Here is a 16,805-nt window from a genome sequence, read left to right as displayed (position 1 = left end):
GTCTGGTATTGATTTTTGTCTGTACCCAGAGTATTTTACTTCCTGTACCTAGAGTATTTTGGCCAACCTAAGGAGTCTGATCTGAGCTTGGCTCATTAAGTAGCATTGTGAGGAACACCTACCAAGGTGTCTGACACTCCACTGACACCAAAGAGCACCACAGACAACATGTGTCCCTGAGAGTCCACAGTGAGGCCCCAGAAAGTAATGTGGTCATCCCTCTCAAAAACTACATATCAGAGACATACATTTTGGAAACCTACTGCACAGTGAAGATTAATGCTGTAACATGTCCCTTAAATAATACACTAGTCAATTGAGATCACTATAAACCTTAAGATTAAGACCCCAAAACACTTGAACCCATATTGCACAAAGACAGACATCCAGGATTCCTCACATCTGTCTAGTGGTTGGGGAATATAGAGCAAGAAAGGAAATTAAGGGCAGTTTCAGATCTTATATGTCACCTCTGAGTCACCTCTGGCTTCCGGCTCTTGTTTCTAATCAATTCTCAAACTACAGTCTCCACTTTACATCAAGTATGCGTCATTTTTCTCTGCACTGCATTACCCCACCAGCCTTCATTGCAGCACACTCACCCCATCCTGAGTATTCCAGAAACAGCGACTGTATGTGTGGCAGGATTTGGCTGAAGGTTTGCTGTAACTCGATGGAGATTAGCAGGTAGTTCATCATATGGCAGGCAGCTGCATTAGCATACACCTTAAACCTGAACCACTGGCATTCCAATTCTTAAATAGCCCCATGCCATCTCTGGCACGAGATCATTTTCACTGGTTGTTGAGTTTATTTGTGCTCCAGACACTCTCCTAATTGCTAGAGCCCTCTCCTTTCATCTTCCACTTCCTCTGCTCCCTAGATTTCTGGCTCCCCATCCTCCATGTTTCTGTAATTTCTTGTATAAAGCAATTTACCTATCTAATGAATCCCTACTGATGCAGACCCACTACACTATATCCAGAAGATCTTACTTTCATAAACAAGCATGCCCATTGTTCTAGTTATGTACTGCTGAGAAACAATCTACCTCAAAACTTCGTGGCTAAAAATAACAAAAATCATCTGCTTAGCTCATGAATCTGCAATTCAGGCAGGGCTCAGCATGGCAGATTTGGGTGTGATTCACATAGTATCAGTCTAGGAATGGGAGAATCCACTTCCAAGATGGCACACTCACGTGACTGGCAAGTTGATGCTAGCTGTCAGCTGGAAGCTTAGCTAGGCCCAAGAGAAAAGGGTCTTGATTCCTCTTCATTTGGGCATCTTGCTGCTTGGGCTTCCTCAGAATATGATGGCTGGGTTATAACAGTAAGTATCCCCAGAGACAGGAGGCAGACAGTGCCAGTTTCTTAAGACCTATTTCAGAAACTGACAGCGTCACTTTCATCATCTCTATTTGACAGGAAATCACAGAGCCCAGATTCAATGGACAGGAACATAAATTCTACCTCTCAATGGGTGGAGTGCCAAGAACTGGGGGACATGTTTTAAAAGCACCATACTCATTAAGAGGTGTTTTTAAACGGTTTTTTTTTAAAAGGAATTCTTAAGTCAGTTCTTCAATCAGTATCATCTCTGTGAAATAAGTTTAGTAATAGCACTATTATTAACAGTATATAAAATACTATAGTGTGTGTATATGTATATAATATACACAAACACAATATATTTAACAGTATTACAATATACCATATTATATTTATGACATATGTATCATTATAATGAGAAAATTATGAGATAATATGTATCACTCCTAGCCTATAGTTAGCATTCAAGAAACATTAACTGCTATGATACACCTCCCCATTATAGCACCTCTGCTTCTGAAAACTTCAAATTCACTGTTATACAGCGTACTTAAAAATACTCAATCATTTATTGGGATTCCTTGTATGCATTATATTTACAAATATAATGCATATTCATTGAAAAAATTTAATTACAATATTTTAAAAATTAGAAAGCAGGGGGAAAAATTTTTACTTGGAGACCCACTGCACAAATTGCCTCTAGAAAATAAATATTTATAAGTATATTTGATATTTTACATGCTATTTTGTTGTCTACTTTTTTTTGCTTCATAATATTGTACCTCTTCATTTACCAATTGTCAGGTTCTAACGAAGATCCAAGGGGAGTCGGTGGGCGAGTGCGGGGGAGCTGGAAAAACACTCAAGGAAATGTAGACAGTTTCGACATGGCTTTACTCTTTCTAGGCACAAGCGAGTCCAGGCACGAGCCATATGTACAGCATTAGCAGGATAATTATACCTTTTACAAACAATAGTCGCTCCAAGCCTAGCATGAACTCACGTGGGTGATCACCTAATGCGCCTCATGTGGCATGGTTACACAATGAGCAGAGTTGTGCACCTCTGCTCCAAACTCACTGAGTCATGCTGGACTGGATGTCTGCCTCGGCCTGTTTTGACCACAGCACATCCATTTTCCTTACACCAATATTCTACCTCTTTGTCTTCCAATATTCTTGGAGGAATGATTTTTAACTGCTCTATCTTTTTTCTCATATAGCTGTATTATAATATGTTTAATCAATCTCATATTTTAAAGTATTTATAGTTTGGAGCTATGAAAATGATGCTGCAATAAATATTTTTGAACATAAATCTTTGTAAGCATCTCTGATTATTTTCATGAGGTAAAGTCCTCTAATTAGAGTTACTAAACAGAAGTGCATGAGCATTCTTAGAAATTTTGACACATGAGATTTTGAAATGTCTTCCTCCCTCCATCTCCCAATTCCACCATCCCCCTACACACCTAAATCACCAGTTCCTTAGAAATATTCTATGCTAATGAGAGCTGCCATGCAAACACTGCATTTAGAAACCTCATATTTTAGCACTTCACTTATTTCAAATTATCTTGAAGGTGGAAGCATGAGCAGCTCCTTGTGATTTGCAGAAATACATATTTCACTGCAGAAAGTAGTATATAAACTTTTACTTTGACATTTCCCTCACTTGCTACTTTACAGACATCAGGAAAGAGTAATGGACTAATGGTCTTATGTGGTCTTAGGATTGTCATTGTCTTTCTTCGTTCCTGGGTCAAGTTTCTCTAGAACAGGGCTCTCAAAGTGTGGTCCCCACATCAATGGCAAGGGAAACTTAACGTGTTTTCAATGCAAACCCTCAGACCATCTTACACCTGTTAAATCAGAAATGGACAGGGAGTGGTGAGAAGCTGCAATCTGTATTTTAACAAGCCCTCCAGGTGCTTCTCATGCAAATTTGGGAACCACTGCTCTGGAACACTGTGCCCTGGCAACACAGTTTGGTCACTTCCTGGACGGCAGCAAGACTGATATTCCTGAGTAGAAAACTCTGCTCTTGACCCATTATATTAGTGTACTAGTCCCCAGTGAGATATTTTCTCTCTAATCCTCATTTTCCTCAATGATCTTTAACAATGGAGACAATAAATGCCTGTCTCAGGGTTTTTGTGAACATTTCATAAAAACAATTCTTAAAAAATATTGTTTTCCTTCTATATTGATACAATTAATCTAGCCTTTATTTTTTTGAACATTTATCTTTTTTTTTTTCTTTTGAGGGAAGTGTCAGAGTACCAGGGCATGAGGGGAGAGTAAATTGCTTTGCTATGGAGGCTGTAACAGAAATCTTCCCACTTCAAATGGCACCTTGGACATCCTGAAGAGCAGTTTAAGTTATGGATGTCCTTAGCATCCATAGGGAATAGCTCAGGGGTCATTGAACACAGACTATACACTGCATGGAGAATACTGAGGATATATACATGGCGCTGAGTTTGAGAAGCTCACACTTTATTTAGAAAGATATTTACATAAGTAATCTCAAAGTAAAACTTCTAAAAAATAATGACATAAGGCAACAGAGAAAGGCAGTCGCCTAAGTTGGTTTGGTTAATTTCCAGTTGGGTTATATATTTAATAAGCATACATGGGAAGCAAGTGTCTCCATCGCTGGCAGATTCTATGTGCAGGAAATGTAATAGGAGCTGGGCTTGGTATGATTTGTTTCGGCAGAAGGGAAGGGGGAAGGCAAGAACACAGAAACAAACAGCTAAGGGTAAGATCTGTTTGGGACAGTGCATATTTCAGGGGCAGGAAAGGTGATATTCATGAAGAGTCATGCATAGGAGACAGGAATGAAGTGTGGAACCTGAGTGTGAGGAGAGAATTGAATTCTAGTCTTAGGAGCTCAGACTGGATCTTGCCATAGGTAGCAGACTCCTCTAGAGTTAAATCTTTCAGAATTAAATCCAGACTCTGCCTTTCGCCAGCTGTGAGACATTGGACAAGTCACTGAATCTCTCTGTGTTTTGATTCTTCCTAAACAAATCTAGTGTGTAATAATAGTTCCTACTTGGTAGGGTTCTTACGAGAAGGAACTGATTTAATGCCTGTAAAGGGCCTAGAGCAGTACATGGCACTTAACAAGTGTAATATAAAATGTTTGCTAAATAATAAAGGTAGAGAAAACTTTGTTTAGGCATGTTAAGTAATGTTAATTCTTGGGAATTGTCTGCTCATCTAACAAGTGCTTTGTATTTACCATAACTCCTTCAGATCTCATTAAAGAGCGAATGTGTTTTTGTTTGTTTGTTTTCTTTTGTTTTTTTCTTTTTTTGACGGAGTCTCACTCAGGCTGGAGTGTGGAGTGCAGTGGCATGATCTTGGCTCACGGCAACCTTCACCTCCTGGGTCCAAGTGATTCTCTTGTCTCAGCCTCCTGAGTAGCTGGGATTACAAGCGCCCACCACCCTGCTAGTTTTTGTATTTTGAGAAGAGACAGGGTTTCACCATTTGAGGAATATATGAGAGCATCTCTACCTTTAAGCATCTCTGTGTATCTTGGCAATTTGAAAGATTCATTGCACCCTGAAATTTTACTCCATGACTGTTTACATGGTTAATCTTCAGGCAAATTGAGTGGGAGAAGTCTTTTAAAAAGATAGATATCCCCAAACCAAATAGCATTGACTCATTTTCACTAACAAAGGAAATCAGTTAATTTATAACTAAAGCCTATTCTGGAAAGAGAATGTCCACACTTTTACATGTAATCCTAGAAGATTATGGCAGGAATCTTTCTATTAAAAATAGAAGGGTGAAAATAGTTTACAGATTTACATCATGTTCCAGTTAACTATGAATAAATTAAGCTTTTATGAATAGGACGGTAGCAAAGGATGACTAATGTCACTCTAGACTAACTATAATCCCAAGATAGGAGGTAAACGATTAGCTAATATACCTCCAGCAGTGGAATTTTTATCAATCTAAATATTCATTTTTTTTTCTACTCATCAAATAGGATTGCAGTTTTTACAACAGGCTCTGTAAGACTGCAGATTATTTCTCTGCACACTCAAGCTGAAGACTAGCAGACCTGACTCTGCTGGGGTCTTAGATGTCGTGGACAGTAATGGAAGCTGATACAAAGTTAAAGGAAAATAGCAGTTGGTTAAGTAGCAGCTGGGGTTGAGGTAAAGTACCCATGTAGCCTAATTCAAATATCACCACCTCGATGATGTTTTCTTTATCTTTTTTCTCTTTATGCTCCATTAGGATTTTGAATATGTTTCTTTTACATTTGTATCATTGAACTAAACTATTTTTACATGTATTGCTTCCCTCACTTCACCAAGTTTCTTGAGATAAAGCAGCATATCTTGCTTTTTTTTTAATCTAATACATTTCTTGATTCTAATAGATGCTCCATATTGCATAAGACAAATGATTAAATAAATTAACAAGTTGTAGAGAAGGACTCATCATATAAGCTTGGCTGGATTTCTTTCATTTTCCCCTTCAAACTACTCTTGACTGTTTCTACCTGCTTTGTATATAGTTTAGATTAATAGTGCACTCTTGCCCTCTGGCTCCTGGCTGATTCAGCTAAGGGGTACCATCAACAGAAGACAGAGAGATGAAAGAAAGTGAAAACAGAGTTTCCCTAGTTTCCACCCAGTGGAGATGGTGAGGGTGGTTGCATCCCTCTACCCAAGGCCACAGACCCACACAGTTTATACTCTATGGATGCCAATAATCACTCCCTCCATTGACTTTTCGGGATCCCTGTTGTTAGGAGCCTCAGGGAGCTACATCATCTCTTGTGGTTTTTTCTATATCCTGCCCACATCTTTATAGAGTTTTTTGAGCTCTCCTCAAATTACCCAGTTTCAGTTTCATGTAACAACCCTATTTCTTATAGGGGCCTTGACATGGAAGGAGAAACTGATGTTAAGGAAGATGAAGACTGAGAATAGGTAGAAGTTTAAACATAGATATGACATTCTGCTCAAGTCCTAAACAAGAATGACTGAGCTGGAGTGGTGTCTTCTGGTATTTTCTTTCCTCTCAAAAATCCTATCCATTTTATTTATGATGTAGAGTTCTCTTAAGATTTTCTCCAAAAACTTTCTACTAGAACTTTCTTAGTTTGTGGATGAATTTTAAATTCATTCCATGCCCCCTAGTGAAAAGACTTATTCTTTTACTCTTGGTAATTATCATATTTACAGAGGACAAAAGCAAAGAAAAATGGTAAAGAAAGGATCAGTGAAATCTCAGGTCAATTTAGGTATGCAGAGAAATGGATGAAAGTCATGTTTTTACAAAATGGAGGAATAATTTTTTATAATGTGAAAGTAGTGTTTTCATGATAAATAAACAAAACTGGTAGCCATTTCAAAACTTATGATGTTCATGGATGAATGTCCAGAAAATAGATTCACTCCATTGAGTCAAAACATAAAATGTTGCTTTACTCAGAAATTGTATAAGACTGCACATGAAAAGTTAGTATTAATGAGTACTTATTAAATGCTTGTTATCTGCCAGGAACTTGCTTATTACCTTACTTCATCCTCACAACAACCTATGAGGTGCTGCTCATTTTCCCAATGTAGAAGCTGAGAGGCTTGAAGGTTTATGTAGCAGTAGTAAGAAGAATAAGTGAGATTTCACGTATGCAGGAGTATCTTACTCCAAATCTCCTCACTGCTGCAATCCCCTGCCTCCTACCTTCCTGGATGCTGCATGGGAAATGTTTTCATGCCATTCTGCACCAATTCTGGAGAGTTAGAGAGAAAATTACTACTATGCTCTCCAACTACCTGTAAGGAAGAGGTAGAAATAAAGTGCAAACAAACTCCTTTTTATTAAAACTGATCAGTTATAAGATATTGCTCACTACATCTCCAAAATTAAAAACATTAACCAAATGCTACCAAGTATGTGCTGAGCAGTATGCTTTACATGCATTATCTCCATGAATCCTTAAAACAACACAATGAAATAAAGATTATAATACCCATTTTGGAAATGGCAGATAGGTTGAATCCCATGTCCAAGATCCAGCAGGTAGTGGAACTGGATTTCTAAGCCAGGCCTCCCTGTCCTATTCCCTTTCTCTCCCCACTTCCTTCTAGGGGAGGAAGTTGACTAAGTTGACAACACTGAAGCTTCAACCAATCTGAATCTCAAACATATTCTTAGTGCTGGTACAGGCACCTCAAGTTGTGTATCTCTTCTCTGTGCAGTCAGACATCTAGACTATCTTGAAAATGTTTTAAACGTTCAAATAAGCTTTTATTAATTTTCAAGCACAGCAGAACTTACAATACTTCATATGCATGAGTTCTCCATCTATGGATAGATTCAACTAACTGAGAATCAAAAATATACGGAAGAAAAATTTCATGAAGTTTCAAAAAGCAAAACTTGAATTTGCCCCACATTGACTACTAAGTTGAAGCCATGTGAATGAAGTGATGTTTAGACATTGTATTAGGTATTATAAGTAATCTAGAGATGCTTTAAAGTATACTCAAGCATGTGTGTAGTTTATATGCAAATACTATGCCATTATATAAGGGATTGAGCATCCACAGATTTTAGTACCCACAGGGGTCCTGGAACCAATCCCCCACAGATACCAAGGAACAACTGTATATTACTTAGTGAAAATAGAACTAGAGCTACTGCCATACAATTTGGGCCTTCCTTTCATGTCCCATGGTTATTAGTGTCTGTCACTGCTGTCACCACCACCACATTTTTCACCAGCATTATCATCTTTGCTATGTCCACTCTCACCACTTCTATTCAAGATTGTGCTGGAGGTTCTTGCCAGGGCAATTAGTCAAGAAAATAAAAAAAGAAAAACATTCAGATGGGAAAGAAAGAAGTAAAACTATGTCTATTCAAAAATGACATTATTCTTTACATAGAAAATTCTAAAGAATCTATTACCAAAAGATATAGAATGAATAAATGAGGTCAGCAGTGTTGCAACATAATTTGTTTTCACATGAGCAATATATTATACAAAAATAAACTATATTTTTATATACTTGCAATGAACAATGAAAAAATGAAACAAAACAAATGTGTTCAGAATAGCATCAAAAAGAATAAAACATTTGAAATAAATTTAACGTAAAAAGTGCAAAGCTTATACTCTGAAAATTACAAAACACTGTTGAAAGAAATTCAAGATGTGCATAAATGAAAAGATGTTTCATGTTCATGGACCTGGAGACAATATAATTAATTTTTGATGCACAGGTTCAACACAATCTCCATTTGAATCCAAGCTGGCTTTGTGGAAATTGACAGGCTAATCCTAAAATTCATATGAAAGCTTAAGGGACTCAGAATTGCCAAAACAATCTTCAAAAAGAACAAAATATGCGATTCACACTTCACAAGTACAAAACTTACTACAAAGCAACAGTAATCAAGGCAGTGCGGTACTAGCATAAAGATCAACATAGAGATTAATGGAATAAAACTAACAGTCCAGAAATGAGCCTTCATGTTTGTGGATGCCAAAATAATTCAATGGGGACAGAGTTGTTTCTTCAACAGTCAATGATGGGACAACTGGAAATCCATACACAAAGGAATAAATTTTGATCCTCTACTTCTCACTATATAAAAAATTAACCATGATGGACTAATTTAAGAGCTAAAATATGAAGTTCTTAAAAGAAAACATAGGGTTAAATCTTTGTGACTTTGGATTTGGCAATGGTTTCTTAGATATGACACCAAAAGAACAAACAAACAAAAAAGAAAAAGTAGAGATAAATTGTATCTCAGCGAAATTACAAACTCTTGTACTTCAAAGGCCGTTATCAAGAAAGTGAAGATACCAACAGAACGAGAGAAGATTTTTGCAAATTATGTATGTGATAAGGGACTTACACTGAAAATATATAACTAATTCTTGCAATTCAAAAATAAAAGGAAAAATATTCAACTTTAAAAAGGGCAAGGACTTGAATCATTTTTTTTTTCTTTTTTGAGACAGGGTCTCGCTCTGTCATTCAGGCTAGAGTGCATTAGCACCATCACGACTCACTGCAGCCTCAACATCCTGGGCTTGAGCGATCCCCCGACCTCAGCCTCAGAGTAGGTGGGACTACAGGCATGTGCCACCAAGCCCAGCTAATTTTTTTATTTTTTATTTTTTTGTAGAGATGAGGGTCTTCCTATGTTACTCAGGCTGGTCTCAAACTCCTGGCCTCAAGCAATCATCCCACCTTGGCCTCCCAAAGTGCTGGGATTACAGGTGTGGGCCGCCATACCCAGCCAAATACATTTTTTTATTTATTCGAAATATAGTGCTAACTTCACACCCACTAGGATGACTATAATCAAAAAGAAGTATATTAATAAGTGTTGGTGAGAATGTGGAAATATCAGAACCCTTATACACTGCTGGTGGGAATGTAAAATGGTTCAGTTACATTGGAGAAAATTCTGGCAGTTCTCAAAAAGTTAAATATAGTGTTACCATTTGAGTCACCAATTGTACTGCTAAGTATAAAGAAATGTAAACACATGCCCACCAAAAAGTTTGTACACAAATGTTCATAGCGGAATTATTCATAATATCCAGAAGGTGGAAACAAACCAAATGTCCATTAACTAATGAATGGATAAACACATGGCATAACTGTATAGTGCAATATTATTTGACCATAAAAAAGAATAAAGTGCTCATACATGCTACAAAGTGTACGAAACTTGAAAACACAATGCTAAGTGAAAGAAGCCAGTCACAAAAGACTACATAGTATATATGATTGCATTTATATGAATTGTCCACAATGAATCTAGGCACAGAAAGTAGGCTAGTGATTTCCTAGGGCTGGGAGATGGGTACATTGGAAGTGATAGCTAAAGTGTACAGGTTTCTTTTTGGAATGATGGATGCGTTCTACAATTGATTATGGTGGGCTTCTGATTCCATCAGAGGAGGAGACTGAACGACCACAGAGAAAGGGCAACAAGTCCGCCGGGCGCAGTGGCTTACACCAGTAATCCCAGCACTTTGGGAGGCCAAGGCAGGCAGATCACGAGGTCAGGAGATCAAGACCATCCTGGCTAACACGGTGAGACCCTGTCTCTACTAAAAACACAAAAAATTAGCCAGGCATGATGGTGGGCGCCTGCAGTCCCAGCTACTTGGGAGGCTGAGGCGGGAGAATGGCATGAACCTGGGAGGAAGAGGTTGCAGTGAGCCGAGATTGCGCCGCTGCACTGCAGCCTGGGCGACCGAGCAAGACTCTGTCTCAAAAAAAAAAAGAAAGGGCAACAACTCTTAGCTTTATTGCTGCTGTCACATGTTTCTCATTTTCATAACCTACTGTCTGTATTCGTTTGGCAGCAAATCTTTAAAACCAAAAGCATGTGGGAAACATCCTATAATGGGTTCAGAGAGCAGGTTCTGAGGTGAAACTACTCATATTTGAGTCCTGATTCTTTCACTTTCTAAGTGAGAAAATGTCTTCTGTGGGGCAAATTAAATGTCTTGTGTGCCCAATATTGTACTATGCAATACAGCAGCTTCTAGCCACATGCATCTACTGAACACTTGAAATGTGTCTCATCCAAACTGAAATGTGCTTTATATACAAGATATATACCACATTTTGAAGACCTAATCTTCCCCACAAAAGTAAAGCTTCCCATTAATAAATTTTATGTTACTTATATATTGATACGATAATACTTTGGATATTTTGGGTTAAATAAAATATATTATTACAGTTTACTTCGCCTGTTTTGGTTTACATTTTTAATGTGGCTACTAGAAATTCCAAATTACTTATGTGACTCATATTATATTTCTCTTAGTGCTGATCTATCATATGGAAATAATGCTACCTGTTAAATATAGTTTTTATGAAGATTAAATTAATGTACGGAAAAGGCTTTAAAATACCTCGCATATAATAGGCACTCAGTAAGTGTTAGCTTTAACACTTAGTTGAAGGTGGTCAGTTTAGAGAAGCAGGGAGCAACTTGTCACAGGCAGGACTGCAACATGAGCCAGGGAATGACAATAACACTTCACAGAAGAAAAGAAGCCACGCTAATCTTAAAGCTTGCAGGAAAGATCTGACTGGACAGAGGCCTGGAGATTCACATTAGGGGGCTATACAATTCCCAAATAGATGTCTTTTCAGAAGACAAATGTGTCTGTATGCTGGCATTTATAATGGAGAAGTAGTCAGAACTAGAGGACTGCAAATGAGGTTTAAAGTTATTTTTCTGGCTCCAATATCTTATTTCCAAATGTGGACTATCACTCTACCCCTCTTCATTTTCTATCTTGTTTATTTACAAAGGAGTTACTGTTTGTCCTATGCTGCTGCTTTCTTGTTTCTTTGGAGCATGTTAGAGTTGCTCAGGATCATCCATTCTCCACTGGGTGGGCAGATACTTGGCTCAGCAGCCCAGTAAACAGTTGGGAAATGGCAAAACACTAACATTCAGAGCACCACAGTCGTCACTGTTAAGTAAATGATTACATTTTGCAGAGGTGGCTGTGATTTGTTAAACCTCACAGGGCTGAAGCGCCTGAGTCCACAACATCTTCAGCTTAGTACCCTAGACCAACTCACTTTCCCTGCGACGTCAGCATCTTTCCAGAGTGGTTTCCCCAAGGCTGATGCTACCACATACCATGTTCCACCCACCACCTTAGTTTCTGATTCCTTTCTTCCTTTTTAGTAACATGACAGTAAAGGGGCCAGTCCAGAGCTTTATGAAAACTGGGGTTATGGCATGTTTTCAAGCTCACAGGTCCTTAAGAGGTTCTGACTGCTGATATTTTCAGTGGCCTATTTTTCAAATGGGTCTGGTCTCCCATCTAGAGAACCTGGCCTGACCTGTATTGCTGCAGAGGCTTAGCTGTGTATGTGTCTAGGCTCAGAAAGTGGCAGGAATGAGAAATATGGTGTTGGAAGTAACGAAAGACAAAAGGAATTCAATATGATTTCTACATATTTATTTTATCACACTTCGTTTTCAATTTACAACAAATAGTGGGCTAGCTAAACTTTCATTTCATGTGTCTGTGTTTAGTGGAAAATAAGCACCTGTCATTTGTTTTGGGTTTATCACCACATCTGTTTATTAATAAATATTTGCAAATGTTCAACATGGATCTTTTAATTCATACAAATAAAGACTTTTTTTCCTTATTTCATATTTTGGAAATCCAAATCCACCAGTTTCTTGAAGCAATGTTCTCTTAGTCATCCTAGCTATTGTGCAGATTACAGTTAAATGAACTAGAGCTCTCACCCCCAAAAAGGTGAGATAAAATGAGGATGTCCCTTAGAGGACAGTGTACCATATTACAGTCTCAAAAAGACACAGCAAAAGAAAAATCAAATGGAGTTTCTGAAATTAATTTTCCTGATTCCTCTGTGCTAGGTCCAATATTTTTGCAGGGCTGGAGGTAGAGACCTGAATGTCTTTGGAACAACCTCACTAAAATGGTCAGCAGAAAGATGAGATGTTATTTCTATGTGCCTTCTACCTTAAGGCTTAAAACTAACAATAACAGAGACATAAATATTAATTCTTGAAGTTGGCTAACAAGTCTTTTAAAAGTCTTGTCCCTTCTCCCCGGGCCCCCAACTCCAAAAAAAAAGAGAAAAAAAAATGGTTTGTGTCTTACTTATTTTTTTTTTTTTTTCCTGATTAGGGAACGTGTTTGGTTTTCCCGTCATGCTTAAGGAAGTCCTATCAAGAGCTTCATATACATTGACCAAAAATTGTTGAAACAAAATTGGGTTCTCCTTGTGTGGTTTTGTTTTTGTTTTTGTTTTTAACAAACACTAGTTTCCTCTTAGAGAATAACTATTCTGACTGTACCAAATGAGATTTGAGAGAGGTATAAGTAAACTAAGAACGTTGTTGAAAGCGTCACATGATGATTCAAAATGACACTGTGGGTAGCATACTGCATATACCCAAATTTGATCAAACTGCAGTTTTTTGTAGCTTTTTACAAAAATCTTAAATACAGGTAAATATGTAAACGCTGTGCTCTCAGAGAGCAAGTACTTAGTCATGCCACATTGTGTCCCTTTCGGGGAGACAAATTCAAGTAAAATATCACAGGTCAGTTTCAAAACCATCCGCTGGAAGTACTATCCAGCTGAGGGGCAAACACCACTTTGCACATCTCCGAGTTCTCTTGATGGAGCGGGAATTCACATCCTGCTAATACGCTTTCTTTTCTTTTCTGAGAGACATAACCTCTGCCTGTGGACAGCCTTTCATACTTTTTCTCAAATTGCCTGTACAACAACAGCAACAATAACAGAATTACACACACAGTTAAGTCACCCTATACCTCTCCAGCCAAGTTACTGAATGTACTTGAAGTTTCTGTTCCAAAGCAATCTGAGAAAGGATATGAGTGTCAAAGGCTACTCCATGAATGGGTGATTTTCTTCTCATTTCTTTTTATATCAACAGAAACACTTCAAATGCCTGGGATATGGGAGTCCTGCCATACATTTTTCTAGAACGAAAGACTAAATTCATTTCAGCTTTTTGGTGATGCCATTAAGCTTTGCAGGCCGTGCTGTGTCTCACCCTTCATCCCAGAAGCCCCACCTTGGGAGCACTCTCCTTTTGAGTAACAGGCAAGCCCAGCTGGATTTAAGCAGAGAATGCGGACAGAGAAACATTCTAAGAGCTCTGGCCCAAGGCAAATGTGGAACCAAACCAATTAATCATGTGGGTGGGTTGGTGGTCACTGCATTTCAACCATTAGAAGGTTGGGGTTTTTAAAATGCATCTGTGGAGGTTCATTCTAGATATAAGTTAATGTAAGTTAGTGACAGCTTAATAGTTTAACTATAATGCACAATCTTTCATTCTCTGAAAATACAACCGACTCATGTTTACTTTTATATAATCGATGCGTTTTTTAATATGAATCATGAAACGTCAGTAAAATAATGAAGGTGCTCAATTTTGGCCTACTTAAAAAAGGAGATGATGTAAGATGTGGCTTGCTGTTTTAACTGTACAAATGACCCTTATGGTTACCGTAGGTCAACTATTATGAAAGGGTCAGTGCTACCTAGACCCAAGGCATTCTAGCTCTATGTGATAGTATTGTTACAAATAATGGTTACAAAATTCAAATGACACAGCATAAATGTTACATGGAAATTATATCTTTGTATTTTAAAACACTAACTATTTTACCAAAAGCATTATTTAAAAAAATTCAGAATCCCAAACTCTGAAACTTGAGCTAAAACTTAAACAGGGTCAAGTTGCTGCTATATGGAATACTTAATAATTGCGAATTCATTTTGGCCCTTAAACATGGTAAATGGATTGCCAGGTGTTTTATTTGAAATCTTTTGTCCAGCAGTTTATTGTGAAGATACCAGACAGTAAATGTGTATCTGATTTTTTTAATGAAACTATGTGGCAACTCCTATGGTAAATCATAGGCCTTTCTTTCCTGGATAAATTGTTTCTGGATTAGAATATGATAACTATCTCCAGAATAGTCATTAGATTTTTTTTGGTATCCCAGAAACTGACTTTTTTGGCCTTATCAATTATTCTTCTACTCATTTAAAGAAAATTCATCTTTCCCTGGGTTTCTACTGTTTCGTTTTAATTCTGAAACTGAATGTTCTAAACTGAATGCAAGTTCCTGGTGCACTGGGGATGGTCCTGGAACATGACCTGAACGCTGCATCTTACCTGAATGGAGCTTCATCCTTGTCCATCTGCATGCAAACTAAGAATGGGTACTGAGAAAACTGCACTGTGGAGATAAACTCCAAGCCTGCTTCTGTTTCTGTACTGGTTTCCAGGCCAGCTTTCACAAAAGAGGAGTCCACTGTGATGTCAGTGGTTATTACCACAGTCACCCTAAACATTTGAGAAAAAAAGAAAACACTTGTTCATATTATATTTAATGGAATTGGACTAACAGCTGTAACTTTACAGGGTCTGAACATATGATGCCAGTGACTGGAAGGAAACACTTAAGGGATTCAGAGGTGACCTGGATGTGCTTAGAGTTCTGCTGGTAACCAGGGCCTGGTGAGTCTCAGATATTGGGCAGGGAAAGTTTGCCCTTCCCCTGAGCTCTCCCCTGCCTTCAGTTGCAGATGTGGGGAGTGTCTGTAAGATACTACATTGTTTTGTATGGGCATAACAAAGAACAAAATGAAAACATTCTTGGAACCCAGTCCTCTCAGCAGGTCAGAAATACCCAAGTTATATTAAAATGGAGTCTAAACTCACCAAGAAGACAATCGATGCTTATAGTTTTTTGTTAACTATCTCTCTGTTGGCTTCTAGGCAGCTATTTTAATTCCATTTCATTACCTTCTCCAAAGAGTCTCTAGAGGCGTAAGCCCTTGATTGCCAAGATATTTGAAAAAATATTGTGTTACAAAAAATCATTCTTACAGTGGGGCATGTACAGTAGGTCCTAGGAGGAAAAATATGGTGGGTCCTTTAATGATGCTCTAGATAACTGGATAAACAGATTGCATTGGCTGGGGAATATGCCCTGGATAATAATGAAGAGGATAAATAATTTCAACAGAAGACTTACTTCTACTGTAATTGAATTGTGGACTTTAAATCAAACTGTGAGAAATTGCTTTCACAATTAAATGAGAGTTCTATGCCCTTATGTTTTGACAGGAATATTAATTTTTGCTGCGCAAATTAAAACCCCTGCTGCTGTTATGATCAGTGTAAAAATAGGTCAGAGTTCGTTTTAATCCCTGAATCACTTAGAGTACCTTCTGATGTCCTATATTCAGCAAAGGTTTAAAAGATATTTTTTTCAAATGAACAAGTGGAAATGGAAGACAGATTGGTTACAATATGGATAAGGGTAGATTCTTAAGGATACTGTGTACTTTTTTAAAAAATCCAAACTACTTTTTGTTGTTGTTGCTGTTGTTGATTTCTCTTTGCAAAGAATTCAATTCCATTTCATTTGGAAAAACTTCTGTCTAGAAAGTACTTTGGAAAGAGGTGAAAGATGACTGATTATGTGGGAAGCCCTAAGTTATATTGTGAACCTTTTGATGACCAGTGTCATTTTTCATTCTGTGGTTCCTTTTAGTAACACTGTGGGTCACACTTCACATTAAATGTGCTACTGTTTGATTGCTCTCAGTTCCTTCATCCATAGTTCAAGATGAATCAAAAATTTGATTTTATCACATATCTCACTTTTGCCTGAATGTGTTTTTAAATATCAAAAAATTAAAATTAGTTGAATTTCTATTTCCTTTTTAAAAATTCTGTAACAAACAGAAGGCTAATAATTTTCATCTTCACACTAGTTCAAAGACATTGTTTTATATTCCAAGTAAAACACTTTCATTAAATCTCACAGGTAGATTAGAAAAATTAAAGGAGCTTAGAGTATTTTATTTAGAAAAAGGAATGCTGATGAAAAGAC

The 16,805-nt window shown here is 37.6% G+C and overlaps 1 protein-coding gene across 3 annotated transcripts in view; it reads right to left on the bottom strand.

The window, feature by feature from the left end:
* Positions 1–12,323: 12,323 nt before the first annotated feature.
* The window catches only part of MTTP (microsomal triglyceride transfer protein), a 59,378-nt gene continuing 54,896 nt past the window's right edge, over positions 12,324–16,805 (bottom strand). For all 3 annotated transcript variants that reach the window (XM_001167454.6, XM_063809705.1, XM_054683218.2), the window contains 2 exons: positions 15,077–15,247; positions 12,324–13,641 (listed from right to left, as the gene is read on the bottom strand). In XM_001167454.6, the coding sequence (XP_001167454.3) occupies positions 13,470–13,641; positions 15,077–15,247 (343 nt within the window). In that variant the 3' untranslated portion in view covers positions 12,324–13,469. The remainder of the gene's footprint in view (positions 13,642–15,076; positions 15,248–16,805) is intronic.

This window comes from Pan troglodytes, chromosome 3, assembly GCF_028858775.2.
Source record: "Pan troglodytes isolate AG18354 chromosome 3, NHGRI_mPanTro3-v2.0_pri, whole genome shotgun sequence".
Classification (NCBI taxonomy): domain Eukaryota; kingdom Metazoa; phylum Chordata; class Mammalia; order Primates; family Hominidae; genus Pan; species Pan troglodytes.
This window is presented reverse-complemented; position numbering and strand designations above follow the sequence as displayed.